General features: G+C 40.2%; 1 protein-coding gene across 23 annotated transcripts in view; it reads right to left on the bottom strand.

The window, feature by feature from the left end:
* Positions 1 to 14,778, bottom strand: part of celf2 (cugbp, Elav-like family member 2) — a 285,915-nt gene that overhangs the window by 33,666 nt on the left and 237,471 nt on the right. For all 23 annotated transcript variants that reach the window (XM_028044204.1, XM_028044183.1, XM_028044189.1 and 20 more), the window contains one exon: positions 5,243 to 5,322. In XM_028044204.1, the coding sequence (XP_027900005.1) occupies positions 5,243 to 5,322 (80 nt within the window). The remainder of the gene's footprint in view (positions 1 to 5,242; positions 5,323 to 14,778) is intronic.

Genomic DNA, 14,778 nt, shown 5'->3' with positions numbered 1-14,778 from the left:
AATGGAGAAACTAGAAATGGTTTTAGATCTAAATACAAAATGGCTACATTTCAGCTGTGGATCCATTTATCTGAAGTTTGGACTCTTCTGAAAAAATGAGCTTTAAAAAGGTATAGGGGTAATATATTCTGAAAGTCCCGTCACTAACATCCCATCAGCAGGTGGATCATTAAAACCTTTCTTTTAAAGAGGTGAAAGGAGCCAAAGGTCATTTTCAAAGGTCAAATGGAGGTGATGTAGTCAACTTGGACTGCCAACATGAACTGCACAAGACTCCACTGCAGAAGAAAAAACAGCAGCATCTTTAGGAATACATATAATTAGATAAATGCTGGTTGTCCTATAGTTCTTAGGATTTTTTAGACCTTTTCTGGCCTGTAAGAAATGAAAGATAAAAACGCCACGCAGATCTGGAGATAATTATCTCGTCTTTCACGTCCCGTTTTGGGTCAGGATCTGTTTACAGTGAAATTTAATCTCCTGTTCGATCCACGAGAGATTAAATATCTGAACTTTTTCCCTCTCATTTATTTACCACTCAAACAGCCTTTAAATGTCAAACCGTCTCAGCTTCCTCTGCTGCCTGACGTTTCCATGAGCTCACCGTTCCAAACATACAAACATGGCGGTTGCATTTTATTTGACAGATTAACACTAAACAGCACACAGCTGCCAAGAGAAGGAAAATAATTCATGGTTTTCAAATATTTCTGAACAGAAGCATCATCAGCCGATGTCTTTGATTTATTTCCTTTGCGCCGATTCCCTGAACCACCAAGAGCAGAAATAAGGAAGATGTTAGCGTCTGTGGCAGCGGCTCCCACTGCATGCATTAACGCATAATAACGTATATTTGTTTTTTCAATCATTAAATAGGAGGCCATCAGTATTTTTACGCTGCAAAAACACAAAACTTTACCAAATATTTCTAGTCTAGATTCTAGTGCAAATATCTTAGTAACTTTTCAGTTTCTATGGGAGATTATTTCACTTGTAACACGGTAAAATGTCCTGTTACACGTGAATTAATTTAACAGTGGAACTACAGTAGACCTGAATTAATATTAAGAAATTATTGACTTAAAACAATCTCATATTTCTTGAAAAGTTACTTGTTAGTTAGTTTTCTTATTTCAAATGTACTAATTTATTTGAACCGTAGAAACTCGACACAAAATGCTTGGTAAGATGTTTCTGTAGGAGTTCATGTGCTTCAGCTGTTTGAGTTTTCTTTCATTTTAAGACATGCAACAACTTTTTTGTATTTGCAAACATTCTACATTTTGCAGGCTCTGTGTTGAGATAACAGCCTGAGTTTCTAAATGTTCAGGTGTCTTGGAGACCCGTGTCATAAATGTATTTTTAAAAGTGCTTTTAAAACCGTGTGAAAAGGTTAGCATAAAGTCTGGCAGAGGATGATTGGAGAGTTCTTCACGGCGCTGGATGTGCGTCGCTCCTCTCAGCAGCTAATTTAACTCGGGTAATAAATACAGACAGTTGGCAATTTCCACCAGCGCTGGCTTGTGACACGTAAATCTCCCTTCGGTGTTTTTTACCTGGGCTCTGACTCCGTTGGTTAGAAAGCCTCCCATACACTGATTAATCTAATCCCATATTCTCCCTCTGCTGTCATCCCTCTCTCCCGTTGTCAGCGTTTAAACGTCTTCCCTCTCATGCTCCACTTGAGCTCTTGTTCAAATGCACTTGAACATTTCTGCGTTTAGGTGGGAAGGAAGCAGCGCGTGATCATGTGGCCTTCATGTGTCGTGATCATAGAAATAATAATAACAGAAAATATGAAACATGTTAAATGAGCGCTAACTGGTACAAAGTATTCACTGCCTTGCAGATCACATCTAACCTCCAACACGCCTAATTCACTTTTCTTTGTTGTGACATTTTAAAAGTTTACACATTACAAATGAATGGAAACACAGCTTTTGTTTCTTATTGCTGAGTCACGACCTCTGACCTCTGCAGTGAAGCTTGCAGAGATTTTTGTCTGGTTCACATGGCAGGATGTTAACATTTTTGACCAAAATCTGAGAAACCACACAACGAAGAAAAATCGATAGCAGGTTTGGTTGTCATAATTTCCGAGACCAAACATGAATTCAGATTAAACAAAGATGGCCGACTGGGAGGATGTGATGGCGACAGATTCTGGATTAGAATTAACAGCCAAATGTCTGAGATGCTTCCGCCTGCTTCATTCCACTGGCTGTAAAATTTGCAAAATAACTTTGTTTAATGGAAATTTAAAAAACTAAAGTTTTTTATTAAAACGTTTTTGCGCTGGGATGAGATGGATGTTAGGCTTTTTCAAAATTAGTGTGTTTCACAGAACTGAAATGGAAACATTTTATTGCATCTTGAGTCACATGATCAACAACCAGATGTTGCTACTGATGGAAATGACAAAGAAGACGACAGGAAGTAGCAAAATGATGGTTTATTTACTTATTCACATGTGATTTTCTTATCTAATGTAAACAATGTAATTATGAATATTGACAAAGTTTTGTGCATATTTGCAGTGGAAAGGCGGCTAATCGCAGCTAATTCAGTTTTTCTGCTGACTGGTTGATTTGCTGTGAAACATTTAGATGCAACAAACCGTTAAAAGTCGTCGATGCAGATCAACAGAAACACAACGAGCCTCTTCTGGGTTGGTGTTCCTTTAGATGTGCCTCAGTGAATTACCCGCTTTCATTACCGCCTGACATTTAGCGCGTGCGCCGCGGCGTACCTGAATGCCACATGGTAATGAGGACGGATACGGCCGTGACAGAGCCATCAATGGCGGCAGGACTCGTGACACGCGGCGCGTACGTGTTCGCCGGCAAACATCACGGTCCGGCTCCGTGTCGGGCTGCGAGGCTGCAGCAGCGCCAAGACAATAACCAAACTCCATTTACCAGACCTCATTCCCTCATTCGCACCCAAAGTAATTACTTTTAAATTGCAAAAACTGGGGAACATTAACAAACGGATGCGGCAATTTAGCTCCGCCTGAGGCTAGACAGCTTGTTTTCAAATGGAAATGAAGGTATTTTGCTATTGTCCACTGCAATATTGTCGTGTTATGGCTTGAGGCTTTATTTTTCCCTCATCCCCCCGTGTGCATGATAAAAGCGGCGGTGTTTACCGGGCCCATTGTTGCGGACGACTGCTCAGAGCGAGGATAATTCTGGCTTAACGCTAACGCCTCTGTCGGAGGACAGCGTCAGGAAGACGGACGCGCCACCGCTGCAAACACTTCGCTGATATCTGAGGTGCGACAGCACAAACGGGAAAACGGTGCCTTTCCTCGCAGGCGGAGAGCGTTTTCCCCGTGTCAGGGTCACAACACTTCAATAGCGGCCGTGATTATCATGATCAGCTCTAATGAGGGCCTTCAGGGTGAGCGCCACTCGCTCCTGTTCCTTTAACACAGCCTGTTATTACCACTTTTTGTTCCTTCGCTCTGACTCACTGCAGACCCGTCTTGTAACGTGTAATTCTCTCCCAATAGCGGCCCTGTCACGCTGCCCCCGTCACCGACCTGACAAGCCCAGCGGCAGCGCCGCGCGGCACAAAGGAGCGCCGGCCGGCCCGCCATTACGGCCCGCCGGGGTCGCCGGCCGGCTGACGAGGTCTACAACAATGGTGGCGGCTCGTTGTCGCAGCGTGACCCGAGTCTGGCGGAGAGACTCTGGCCAGAAAAAAATGAGAAATATGGAGGCGATGTTTGATGATGGAGCCTGAAAATGATTCCAACAGGAAAAATGCTAACGACGTTTCAACAAAACGCTAAAAATTTCACCTGATTTAAAGGACTACAAGTGTTCAGAAAATGAATTAAATATAAATAATTATGAACAGAAACTGTTTTTATAAATTAAATTAAACTTGTTTTGATTATGCCTGTTGTTAATGGTCTTTCTGCTACCACACTTTTTCCTTCCACTCAACGTTCCAATAACACAATCTGTTATTACTAATGAAACAGAACCAGGGTAACTTTGTTTCAGTTATGTCTAATGCTTGTGGACTTTTTGCTACCACACTTTTTCCTTCCACTCAACTTTCTATCAATAAGATCAGTCTGTGAGCGTAGAAGCTTTTGTTTTTCCAGCAGAACCAAGATGGCGTTGTTTCAGTTCTCTCTGCTGCTTGTGGACGTTTTGCTACCACACTTTATTCTTCTCCTGACATTCCTGTGTTTATTATTAACAACCATCTAATTTTTAAAAGTGAAATAACAGCTTGAATTTCACATTCAGGTTTTAAATAACGTGAATAATGTTCAGTAATAAAGAGAAAAAGATAAATACAGAAAAACACTGAAAGCATGACTCATCAAACCTGTTATTTAAAGTATGGAGGATTTTTTCTGCTGCAGAATTAGTTCAATAAACGATTCGATGAGAAAAACTCAGCAATATTTCTCATGAGATATTTCTGAGAAATATCTCAGAAATTTACTAGGCTAACAATAAAGAAATTTGCTTCATGCAGGAAGGAAATTTCTGCCCATTTCTGTGCTGCATGAAAGGAAATGGGCAGAAAAGTCAATTTCCTGAATACATTTTGTAAACATTTTATTTCAAAGATTTAAACTTCATTTGAGTAAATCATGACTTGGATTCAGATTTTATTGTCCTGCTGTTTCATATTAGATTCTCTCTGCAACACATTGGCAGACTTATTTATGAAAATGTCAATAAACGGAATAAATAACATCAGTTTGCAGGGATCCTGGCACAACAAACCGGGAAAAAACAAAAAGAAAATACAGGAGGCGACTTTTGCTAACGGATAAATACTGATAACCCACATCAATTTTTTGAAAATTTGCTAGAAAAAATTATTAATTTTGAGTTTAATCTCAGAAACGTTCAAGAAAAGAACTTGGAAAATTTTCAGTTTTTAAAAGTCAAAAATGTGCTAGAAAAATTCAGAGCTTGAAAAGTTTAAAATTTGTTTAAAAAAAAGATTTTTTTCCTGAACTTTCAAGAAAAAACTTGGAAAATTCAGAAACAAATATGGCTAATCAGAAATGTTGTACACAAATGTTCTCCTTTTGACTTTTCTCTAAAGTATCCCTAACACGGCGTTGTAAAGTCTCTACATGAGTCACATTTTAGTTATTGTTTTTTGCTAGCTGGAGATGCTAGCGTGCTGCAGGTGGTTTGTGAAGTCGGTGTGTTTGGCTGCAGGTTGTTGAGAAGAACACAGAAACTGAAGAAGAGTGGCGTACCTCCATGGTCTGAGACTGGTGCATGGCTTTGATTGCATTCTGTGCCATGGCTCTGGTGGAAAACGTGACAAACGCACAACCTGTAAGGAGGGAGGAGGGAGGGAAGGATGGAAGGACAGTGGAAGGGAGGAGGGGAAGGCAGAGGGGGGAGGAAGAGGAGGAGGAAGACAAGAAAGAACAAAAACAAGACAAAAGGGTTGGACACGTCGTTGTTATAAAAAGAAAAACAGATTGATACAGAGAACATGTCACAGGTGGACAACATCGTTTTCAGTGGCTGGAAAAACGAGCATCATGACATCACATCCTGTCCCCCCCACATGAAACATCAGAGCTGCAAGCCTTCCTCACCTCCGTCCTCTTCCTCACCTCTGAATTAGTCAAACCTGAATTCTCAGCGTCTCTGAAAATCTGCATTAAACCTTTTGAATTTATTTCACTGGACGCCCAAAATTTTCTCTTTTGTTCGACGGGAAGAAAGACGAAGGAGCCGCGGGACGCCAGCTGTAAAACTGCAGGGGATCGTTTTAAATCAGAGGGGAGGAAGAGGAGGCGAGGCCATCTTCCTCCGTGACCAGCGCAGGTTTCAGCCAATCAGCATGGCCGGTTTCATGGCGGTGAGGGAAGCGCGGCCGGTCAGGGAGCGACTAACGGAGACGATGTGAGAAAAGCTGCAGCAACATGCTAGGCTAACCATATGCTAACACAGTCAACAAACCGTGTTAGCGCAGCCAGGCCTGAGGGCAACACACACACACGCACACACACGCACACACACACACACACACACACACACAACACAAACAGGTCATCAAATCAAACAGCAACAGGAAACTGGGAGGAAGAAATCCAATCATCGTCATCATCAGGATGTTATCAGTTGGTAGTAACTATTTACATTCACCTGAGTAACTTTTTTGAAAAAATGTACTTTTAGGAGTATTTTTACTACGCTGTACTTTGAGTCATTTTATTCTGAAGTGTCTCTACTCTTTTCTACCCACTGAATGAAAATCCAACATGTTTGAAATAGAAACTCACCAGACTCAGACACACCTGCAGCTTCTGCTAAAGTTTCATCAGTTTTTAATTAAAGACATTTTTATTTTATCTGGTTTTGTAATTTTATGTTACTTATCTGTCAGTTTGGTAATTAAAATGATAAAATTTCGACTTAGTTCTATATTTTGGTTCGTCTGATGATGTAATTATTAAATATTAAATGTATGATAATTGGATCTTTTTAACTTTTATTGAGTAAAAATATGTTGACGTACTTGTACTTTTACTTAAGTAAAATTTTACTCTACCCACCTTGGGTTGTGATGGTGTTTTTGTGATTAAAATTACTAATTTTGCAAAAAGTTGCAAATTTTTTCAAGCTTTATTTTTGCAATAATACAGTTTTACAAAAAGTTGAAATTGCTTCACATAACCTTCCATTTCCTGTTTCTCCCTCTGATTATTCATCTTCTAGAATCTTGAAGATTTATTTTAAATTTGTGGAGGAAAACTTCTGCACAGACATGACGGAGGATTTCTGGGTCTATTGCTGGAATTAGCAAGAGATGAACATTAATATTGTTGTTATATATGACACGGATGGATTCAGCGGGTATCATGTAATGTTAGCTAAACAGATATGTAATATTATCTGTTTGCAGCCGTTTCACTAAAATTATTCGGTTTGCTTGGAAGAAAACTCTGCAATGTTTTCTTTGCCTTATGGCTCTGGCTAATTGCTGGACTTTACAACTTTTCTGATTATTTTATTTCATTTCTAAGGCTGCAAGATATTCAAAATATAAATATTAAAACTTTTCCCCTTGATGCTTCAGACTCTCTGCACCGCCATCAGGTACCAAATGAATCCAAACCAGAACTAATTCCTCAGCAGATTCCAGTTTTTAGTTTTAATGAAACAAAAAAAGTCAATTTCTTTCTCCAAGCAGATTTTAGTATAAAAGTATTTTGGGGGATTTTATTTCCCTGATTGAAGCTGGAGGGAAATATCCATCCATCCATTTTCCGTTCACCCTTGTCCCTAATGGGGTCGGGAGGGTTGCCGGTGCCCATCTCCAGCTACGTTCCGGGCGGGAGGCGGGGTACACCCTGGACAGGTCGCCAGTCTGTCGCAGGGCAACACAGAGACATACAGGACAAACAACCATTCACACACACACTCACACCTAGGGAGAATTTAGAGAAACCAATTGACCTGACAGTCATGTTTTTGGACTGTGGGAGGAAGCCGGAGTACCCGGAGAGAACCCACGCATGCACAGGGAGAACATGCAAACTCCATGCAGAAAGACCCCGGCCGGGAATCGAACCCAGGACCTTCTTGCTGCAAGGCAACAGTGCTACCAACTGCGCCACTGTGCAGGGAAATATTTCATGTTTTAATTGTAAAAATCTGAAAAGTGTGGCGAGCCTGTACATTTAGAACTCTGAAGAAGAAAAACAAATAATAATGCAAAGAAGTAATCAGAACCGTTTGGTTTAAGACTGTAAAGGCGTTTTTTGTCAGTAAAAGTCGACCTTTGTCTCTGTTTTTCTTAAACAAGCTGATATTTTCCTCTCTGGATTTCATCTCATACCGCATCCTGAAATGTTTCTCTCCACCTTCTGCCCTTCCTCTGTCAGAGTTGATCACATTTCAGCCGTTAAACGTTGGGCTGCAGCAGAATCAGCAGGCGAGGCGCTGAAGGTCGCTGGATTCTGCAGCTCTGACCCACTAAACGCTCCGCCGTCCTTTTCCTGAGCTGAAAGGTTGTTTGAAAGCAGGTCACTCCATCAAATGATTCAGAGGCCTGCCTATTTTAGACAAGCATCATTTAACTGCTGCTTTTCCAGGAGGATGCTGCAGAAGTAGATCACTGCTGCACATGTGGCTCCAAACTGGTCCAAACTGGTCCAAACTGGTTCAAACTGGTCACAAACACGTCAGAGGCTGAAACTTTTAGAAACGCACAGGAAAAAAATGCAGATTTATTCTGTTTTTGCTTCTTTGTCCTACATTTGTATGTCAGGCAAAACCTGATTTAATGCAGATAAAACAACTGAAGTGAAATGATCAGTTCTCATCCACAGAAATAACTTTAACAGGACCCATCTGACAACACGAAGTAGGCCACAGGGAAACTAAGGCACAGCCTCCAACTGTCTAAAAGTTGCACAGTTTTTCATTTTTGCCTGTTTTTGCACAAATACTCCATTATTCATGTCACAGAAATGTTCTATCCTGTTAAAATTTGTATTGAAAATTCAAAATAATTTGTTTTGTGTACCTTTGCTGCTAAATTTTTTGTTGTTTTTCTTCATTTGAAACTGTTAACACTTTAGTATTGAGTACATTTTCTATGGTAAACTCATTCGATAGCTGCAGTCAAACATGGTGGTGGCAGTATAGTGCTCTGGGGACGATTTGCTGCTCAACAAGGGAAACTTCCAGCAGAAAATCCACCCAGAGTCTGAATTTAAACATTTCTGCATCTCTGATGACTTTTTCACGCCGTTCTGTTGGCTTGGTTGGATTTTTCTCTTGTTTTCTGAAATCCTGCCGATCTGAGTTGGTTTTCTCCAACAGGAACTTCTCCCCTGCTGACGCTGGGTTCATGAATATTGGATCTGGTTCTGAATAAAAGCAACTTCCCGCCTGCTCGGTGCGCGTCTTGTTTTCTCCACAGTGCAGAGACGAGGACGAAGCCGGATCGCTAAAAATACCTTGTGGGCCGCATTCTGTCGTCAGCGGAGCGCCGCGCAGTCCTTTAATGAAAGTAGGGTAGCTCCCCAGGCCCACCATCCACTGGTGGTGTGATCCATATTTTATTAATAGCGGCGCGCTCGGCTGATTGATACTGTGGGTTTAAAGCGAGTTCTGCTAGGTGGGACCGCGGGCCGCTGAGAGTTGCCAGCTCAGAAATCCTTAAAGACTGATTTATTTCCAACCTGATTAGAGGTGTTTATTGACCGGCCAAGTTGGGCCGCCAGCGCTCCGTCTCTGACTCGTGTCAGCCGCTAAGTGGCTTATATCGGCTCGACAGAAACCAGGATTTGGCCATCAGGTTTGAAATATTCATGAGGACAAAAGAGAGGAACTGAAAAGGGGATGGAAGACAGAAACAAGGAAAGGGAGGGAAAGAAGGGAAAAGAGGACAAATCGACCGAGGAGTGGATTCTGGGACAGCCGGGGTGAATTTAAAGGTGGAGCCGTTTAGTTTGGACTCAAACAACCTTGAGACGGAAAAAATAAAACAAAATATTCGCAACGTTTAACGAGCACAGAAGAAAATACGGGAACAGCGACAGCTCATTGGACGAGAGGAGGAGAAACAGGAAGAGATTTCCATCTCAGCACACAGAAACCACAGAGGGGGAGGAGAGAGCGGGAGGATGGCTGAGGTCAGGGGTCAGGTCAGGGTGGGATGGAGTGAAAATAATAAACGGGTCATGTCGCTTTAAATGGAGCCACAGGACGGGAAGAGCAGCAGAGTATGTTGGGGCGACCAAACCAGACCTGGTGGAGGCGGTATGATGCTGTGGGACTGTGAGGTTTCTCATGGTTTCAGCTCATACTGCACTCATCTTCCTTCACTGTGGCACCAATTCAACGAAAAACAGACAAACTTCATCAGTTTATGTTTAACTCCAGGAAGTCGTGATACAGAAAGAAAAAACTCAGTAAAGTCACTAATTTCAAACTCTTCGTTCCAGATTTGAACCATTATTTTTTATTTTATTCATTTTTTAATTGTGTTTTTTCTGTAACCCACTGGCTTCAGAGGAACAGATTCACCGATCAACATGTTTGTTTTTTGGATCTTTGACCAGTTTACTTTGCAGAACTGGTCCAGTTCCAACCATCTAAAGCCCAGTTCACACTACACGATTATTTGCCCCGATTTCCCCCTTATGACAATCTTAGAACGTTCTGCGCTCTGAGATTGTCGCTTGCGATAATCGTAGCCGATCATCCTGCAGTGTGTGGTGTGTTACGACTGATCGGGTCCAGTTGGTAGAACGTCGGGACCGTGCCCGTCTGAAATCGGACATATTGGATTGTCTTGGCCGATTATCGCAGCCTGTGGGTTTTCCCTGACTGGGAGTGAGAACGCAGCTTGTTGAATGTGACAGGTAGCCAATCAGAAACCACGGATTCCCCTCCGGACTTTCCCCTCAGAGAGGAACCCAAACAGCAGCCATGCAGCCCAGAGTCCAGGACATCAGAGATGATGTGTGGAAACAACATCAATGTTTATTCAACATTTCATACAAAGAATATTCACAGAAAAGACGAGGAGAGGATTTGGAGCGAAATGCTACCGCGGTTGATTCCGCTAATTTTTCAGCTGTTCATCGTTAACGTGACATAAATAGTTTATAACGATAAGATTATTCATTCAGGCAGGACTTGACGCCTACAGAATGTAGTTTGTAAAACATTGGTTAATGCCTAGTTTTAAAATGAGTTAACTGGACTTGTAGCCATTATTTTGTGCATATTGTTCTCAATGTAAATGTAAACATCAAAACAGCAAATACTAATTAACTGATAAAGCTTAAAGAAACAATAGAACAGAAAATAATCTAAACACACAAATGGTATAGACAAAACAACGTAACTTTTAAAACAATAGAGCCGCTGCGTGCCCCGTCTCCACGCTTTTATCCAACGCCTTTTCTTTTTGTTACGTCTTTTATGTTTCAAATAAGCTCACATTGCGTCTACGTTGTCGGCCATGTTTGTTTACTCTAAATTCACGGGTGGTATAGTGGCTTTTCCTGTATTTTCGGTCTGGAATCTGAATGTCGGTGAGAAATCAGTTTGTGTGTGGTATGTTGCTCTCGCTGTGTGGTTGGCTGAACACACACTCACGATCGGCCCGATCGAACGCGTTATACCTACGAGTTGGTCGGCTAGTTTGTGGTACCTCAAGTTTTGAAAATCGGCCGACGATTCTAAAATCGTGTCGTGTGAACTGGGCATAAGTTCAACAACAATCCACCTGCTGAAGAAGAGATGTGGCCTCTGGCACCAAGATGCTAGCAGCAGCTATCGCTATTAGCCGCTATAGCTAGCGAACTCCAGCTGCCAACAAATCCATTATGTTCTGAGCAGGAATCTGAACTTCTTATCTGATTTCTATAAAATATGGCTCACATTAGAGACAGGGCTTTCTACTCCATATCCTCCTAGACACTAGGGGGCAGAGTAGAGCACATGTGGTAACGGCTTAGAAGTAAAACGCTCAGATGTTGGCAGCAACATGGCGACTTCTGTGAGTGTGCTGGTGGTAAATTTGGACCATCTCCCCTCTAATCAGAAACTGCATGGTAGAAACCTGGACTCAGCAGTTTTTGGTTTGGGAACAAACCAAACCTTTCTCTCTTCATCTGGAGGTTCACTTATAGATTTGTGGAATACAGAAAATCTACAAGAAATTCAAATTTGGTCACAAGATTCTCTTTTTTAAAAGCTTTGTAACCTGTTGTTGTATTTTAGACAGCTTGGTGTTTTTTCTATCCACCTTAAAGCATTTTGACTCACCACATGGTCCAATTAAGGGAGGAGAGTAACTCTGGTAACTTCTGGGATCTTTACAGTCCAGATTTTGCCAACTTTAGAAAAAACAAACTCCTTCAACTGAATTTTGTGTTTTTGTTTGCATTTCAAATATAAAACTACATTAAATTTTGACCAAAAGACATAATTTCTGATTTTATTTTACTAAAAATATCAGTTTTCCTTGAATAAACAACAAAGTTATGTGACATGTTCATGAAACAAATCAGAAACTGACGGATGATTTGGACAGCAACATTTAAAGTGTCTCAAGATGGAAGTGAAGAGCTTCCTACTGGTTTCCAGCAGGGCTAAACTGGAAGGGGAAGGATGGAGATGGTGGTGAGAAAGTGGGAGGAGGAGAGGGGGAGGAAGCGGGGGGACGAGGCCGAGAAAGCAAGGAGAGAAAAAAAGAAAGTGGTGGGGAAAAGAGATATACAGCAAGAAAAGGAAGCAGCAAGTGTTGACAGTGAGAAGAACCTCCAGCCGCAGCAGCAGGGTAAAGACCTGAGACAAGATGGCCGCCGTGTGACAGCTTTATAAATATGTGCAGAAAATAATGAGCAATTCTGACAAACTGCAAGGACTGTGTCTAACCAGTAGGAGGCAGCAACGTTAACAAATAAAACACAAAGAAACAGAGGACGCTAAAGATAGCGCAGGTGTTTTTATAAATGAAGCATATTTAAGCTGATTTTGTAGAAATCAGTTTAATGTTCCTAAATAAATCTGGTTTCAGTGGATCCCAACCTAATCCCGGTTCACAATGTCTATTTTCATAAAGCATATCTAAAATATTAGAAATGAAATACAGATTGAGAAGCTAGGAGCAAAGCTAGTTGCTACTGGCTAGCATTTGGAAAGCAGCCAATCCGGAAGCAGCATTCAGTTTCCTTGGTGCTGATTGGTTGAAACACCAATGGCAGAAATAAGTAGGACGTAAATGTTAGCTTCTACTGCTAAAACCGTTTCCACTGAGTTTATTAAAGCGCATTAAGGCATGTTTAGTGTTTAAACTACAAAAACAGGAAGTTTATATGAATAATGGGTGACTTCTAAATTAAATTCATGGATTTTTAATCAGAGATTAAAATTCTCATTAATTACATGACAATGGATTTACTGCATAAGCAAGCCGCACTTTTTAGATTTTTGTTGTAAGAAAAAAGTCAACATTTCTGTTGATCTATCACAAAATGTATTTATATGATTGCTGTGATGTGACATAACTCAAACATTAAACATAAAATGAGATTTTAAAGAGCAGTAAAGGTGAGTGAACAGTCTGCGCTCTGCTTCCTGACCTCCGGCAGTAAATGTGAGTCGGTTTGGAAACAAGCTGAAATTTTCTCCTCAGTTCATAAAATCATGCTCTGAATTTACTGGAGAGGAAACAATCTCACAATGTTCTCCAGATGATGAAACACATTCAGCTCAACATTCAGAACGTTTCACACAAAATGAATCCACATCGAGGGACGACTTCAAGCTTTTCACACGTTCGATTCGCTGTTGGTGAGACTAAAACTTCTGCTTCATCACGACTCGGCTGCAGATCTAATGACCAGAGGTGTTTAATTCTTCACATTTGAAAACTTTGGATAAAATGTGATTAGCTGAAGATACTGGATTGATAATTAAATCTTGGCTTGTTAGCATTTAGCAGAAGATAGCATTGTGGAGAACATATCTGTGTTTTGTTGACAGAGCTTCATTAAAGTTGCATCAGTTCAGAAAAATCTGTGTAAATTGTGAGGAAATGAAGGAGATTACTTGGATTATTAACCCCATGTCATGTTTCTGAAGCAACTCTGAGACATTAGTGGATTTAGATATATAAAGATAATTTAGGAGAAATTCACAGTGTTCTGCTGCGTTATGACCGGGTGTGTGGCTTTCTTCATTAAATCACCTCTTGTTTTGTTTAGTACTTCATAATGAGGTGAAATAAAGTTCTGGCATCAGAACTTCAGTACCTGAGCGCCACAACAGGTCCGATAATTACAATAACTAACTTCATCTTGGGCTCAGTATAAGAACCATCTGCAAACCTGCACTTCTTCCTTTCATCACTAAAACTAAAGACAGATGCAAACAGGCCTGCTGCAATTATCAATCAATCAATCAATCAATCAATCAATCAATCAATTAATCAATCAATCAATCAATCAATCAATTAATCAATTAATCAATCAATCAATCAATCAATCAATCAATCAATCAATTAATCAATCAATCAATCAATTAATCAATCAATCAATCAATCAATTAATCAATCAATCAATTAATCAATCAATCAATCAATCAATTAATCAATCAATCAATTAATCAATCAATCAATCAATCAATTAATCAATCAATCAATTAATCAATCAATCCATTAATTGCACGATACATTAAAACAAGCTCAATTATTTCCATTTGGGTGATTTATTATTTTTATCATCCTGGTTTTTTGAAGGATGATTTTGTTTACAGAGATGTCATAATTCATTTCATTTGTTTTTATTTCTTGTTTTGTTTATTTATTTTGGATATTTAAATTGTCTTTCAGTTCCAGTGTTAAAATTTAAAGTTTATTAATCTTTTAGGACATTTTCTTGCATTATTAAGCCTTAATTACTATCATATCACTTGAAAATGGTTTGAAAGCAACAATGTTACTGTTTGTTGCGATAATAAAACTTGTTACGGTTGGGAAACAGAGTTATGGGTGGAATAAAGTTGCGTTATTCAGAGATGAGTTAATGAAAATCAATCTGGTTGCTCGTCTTTGTGGTTAGCCTGATCTCCAGGATAAAAATCCCCTCAGATGTTTTTCAGTCTTTAACCTGCAAAAATTAACCTCCATGAAAGAGTTTCATAAAGACGTGGGCGGATTATTTATGTGTCTAAAACCTAGAGGATCAATCTGGTACAGATTATCACCTCAGATATGAATCTATTGTTTCTTATTTAACTTTAGTTTTTC

Source organism: Xiphophorus couchianus, chromosome 17 (genome assembly GCF_001444195.1).
Source record: "Xiphophorus couchianus chromosome 17, X_couchianus-1.0, whole genome shotgun sequence".
Taxonomy (NCBI): Eukaryota; Metazoa; Chordata; class Actinopteri; order Cyprinodontiformes; family Poeciliidae; genus Xiphophorus; species Xiphophorus couchianus.
Note: the sequence above shows the minus strand (reverse complement) of the source record. Positions and strands in the feature narration are given on the sequence as shown.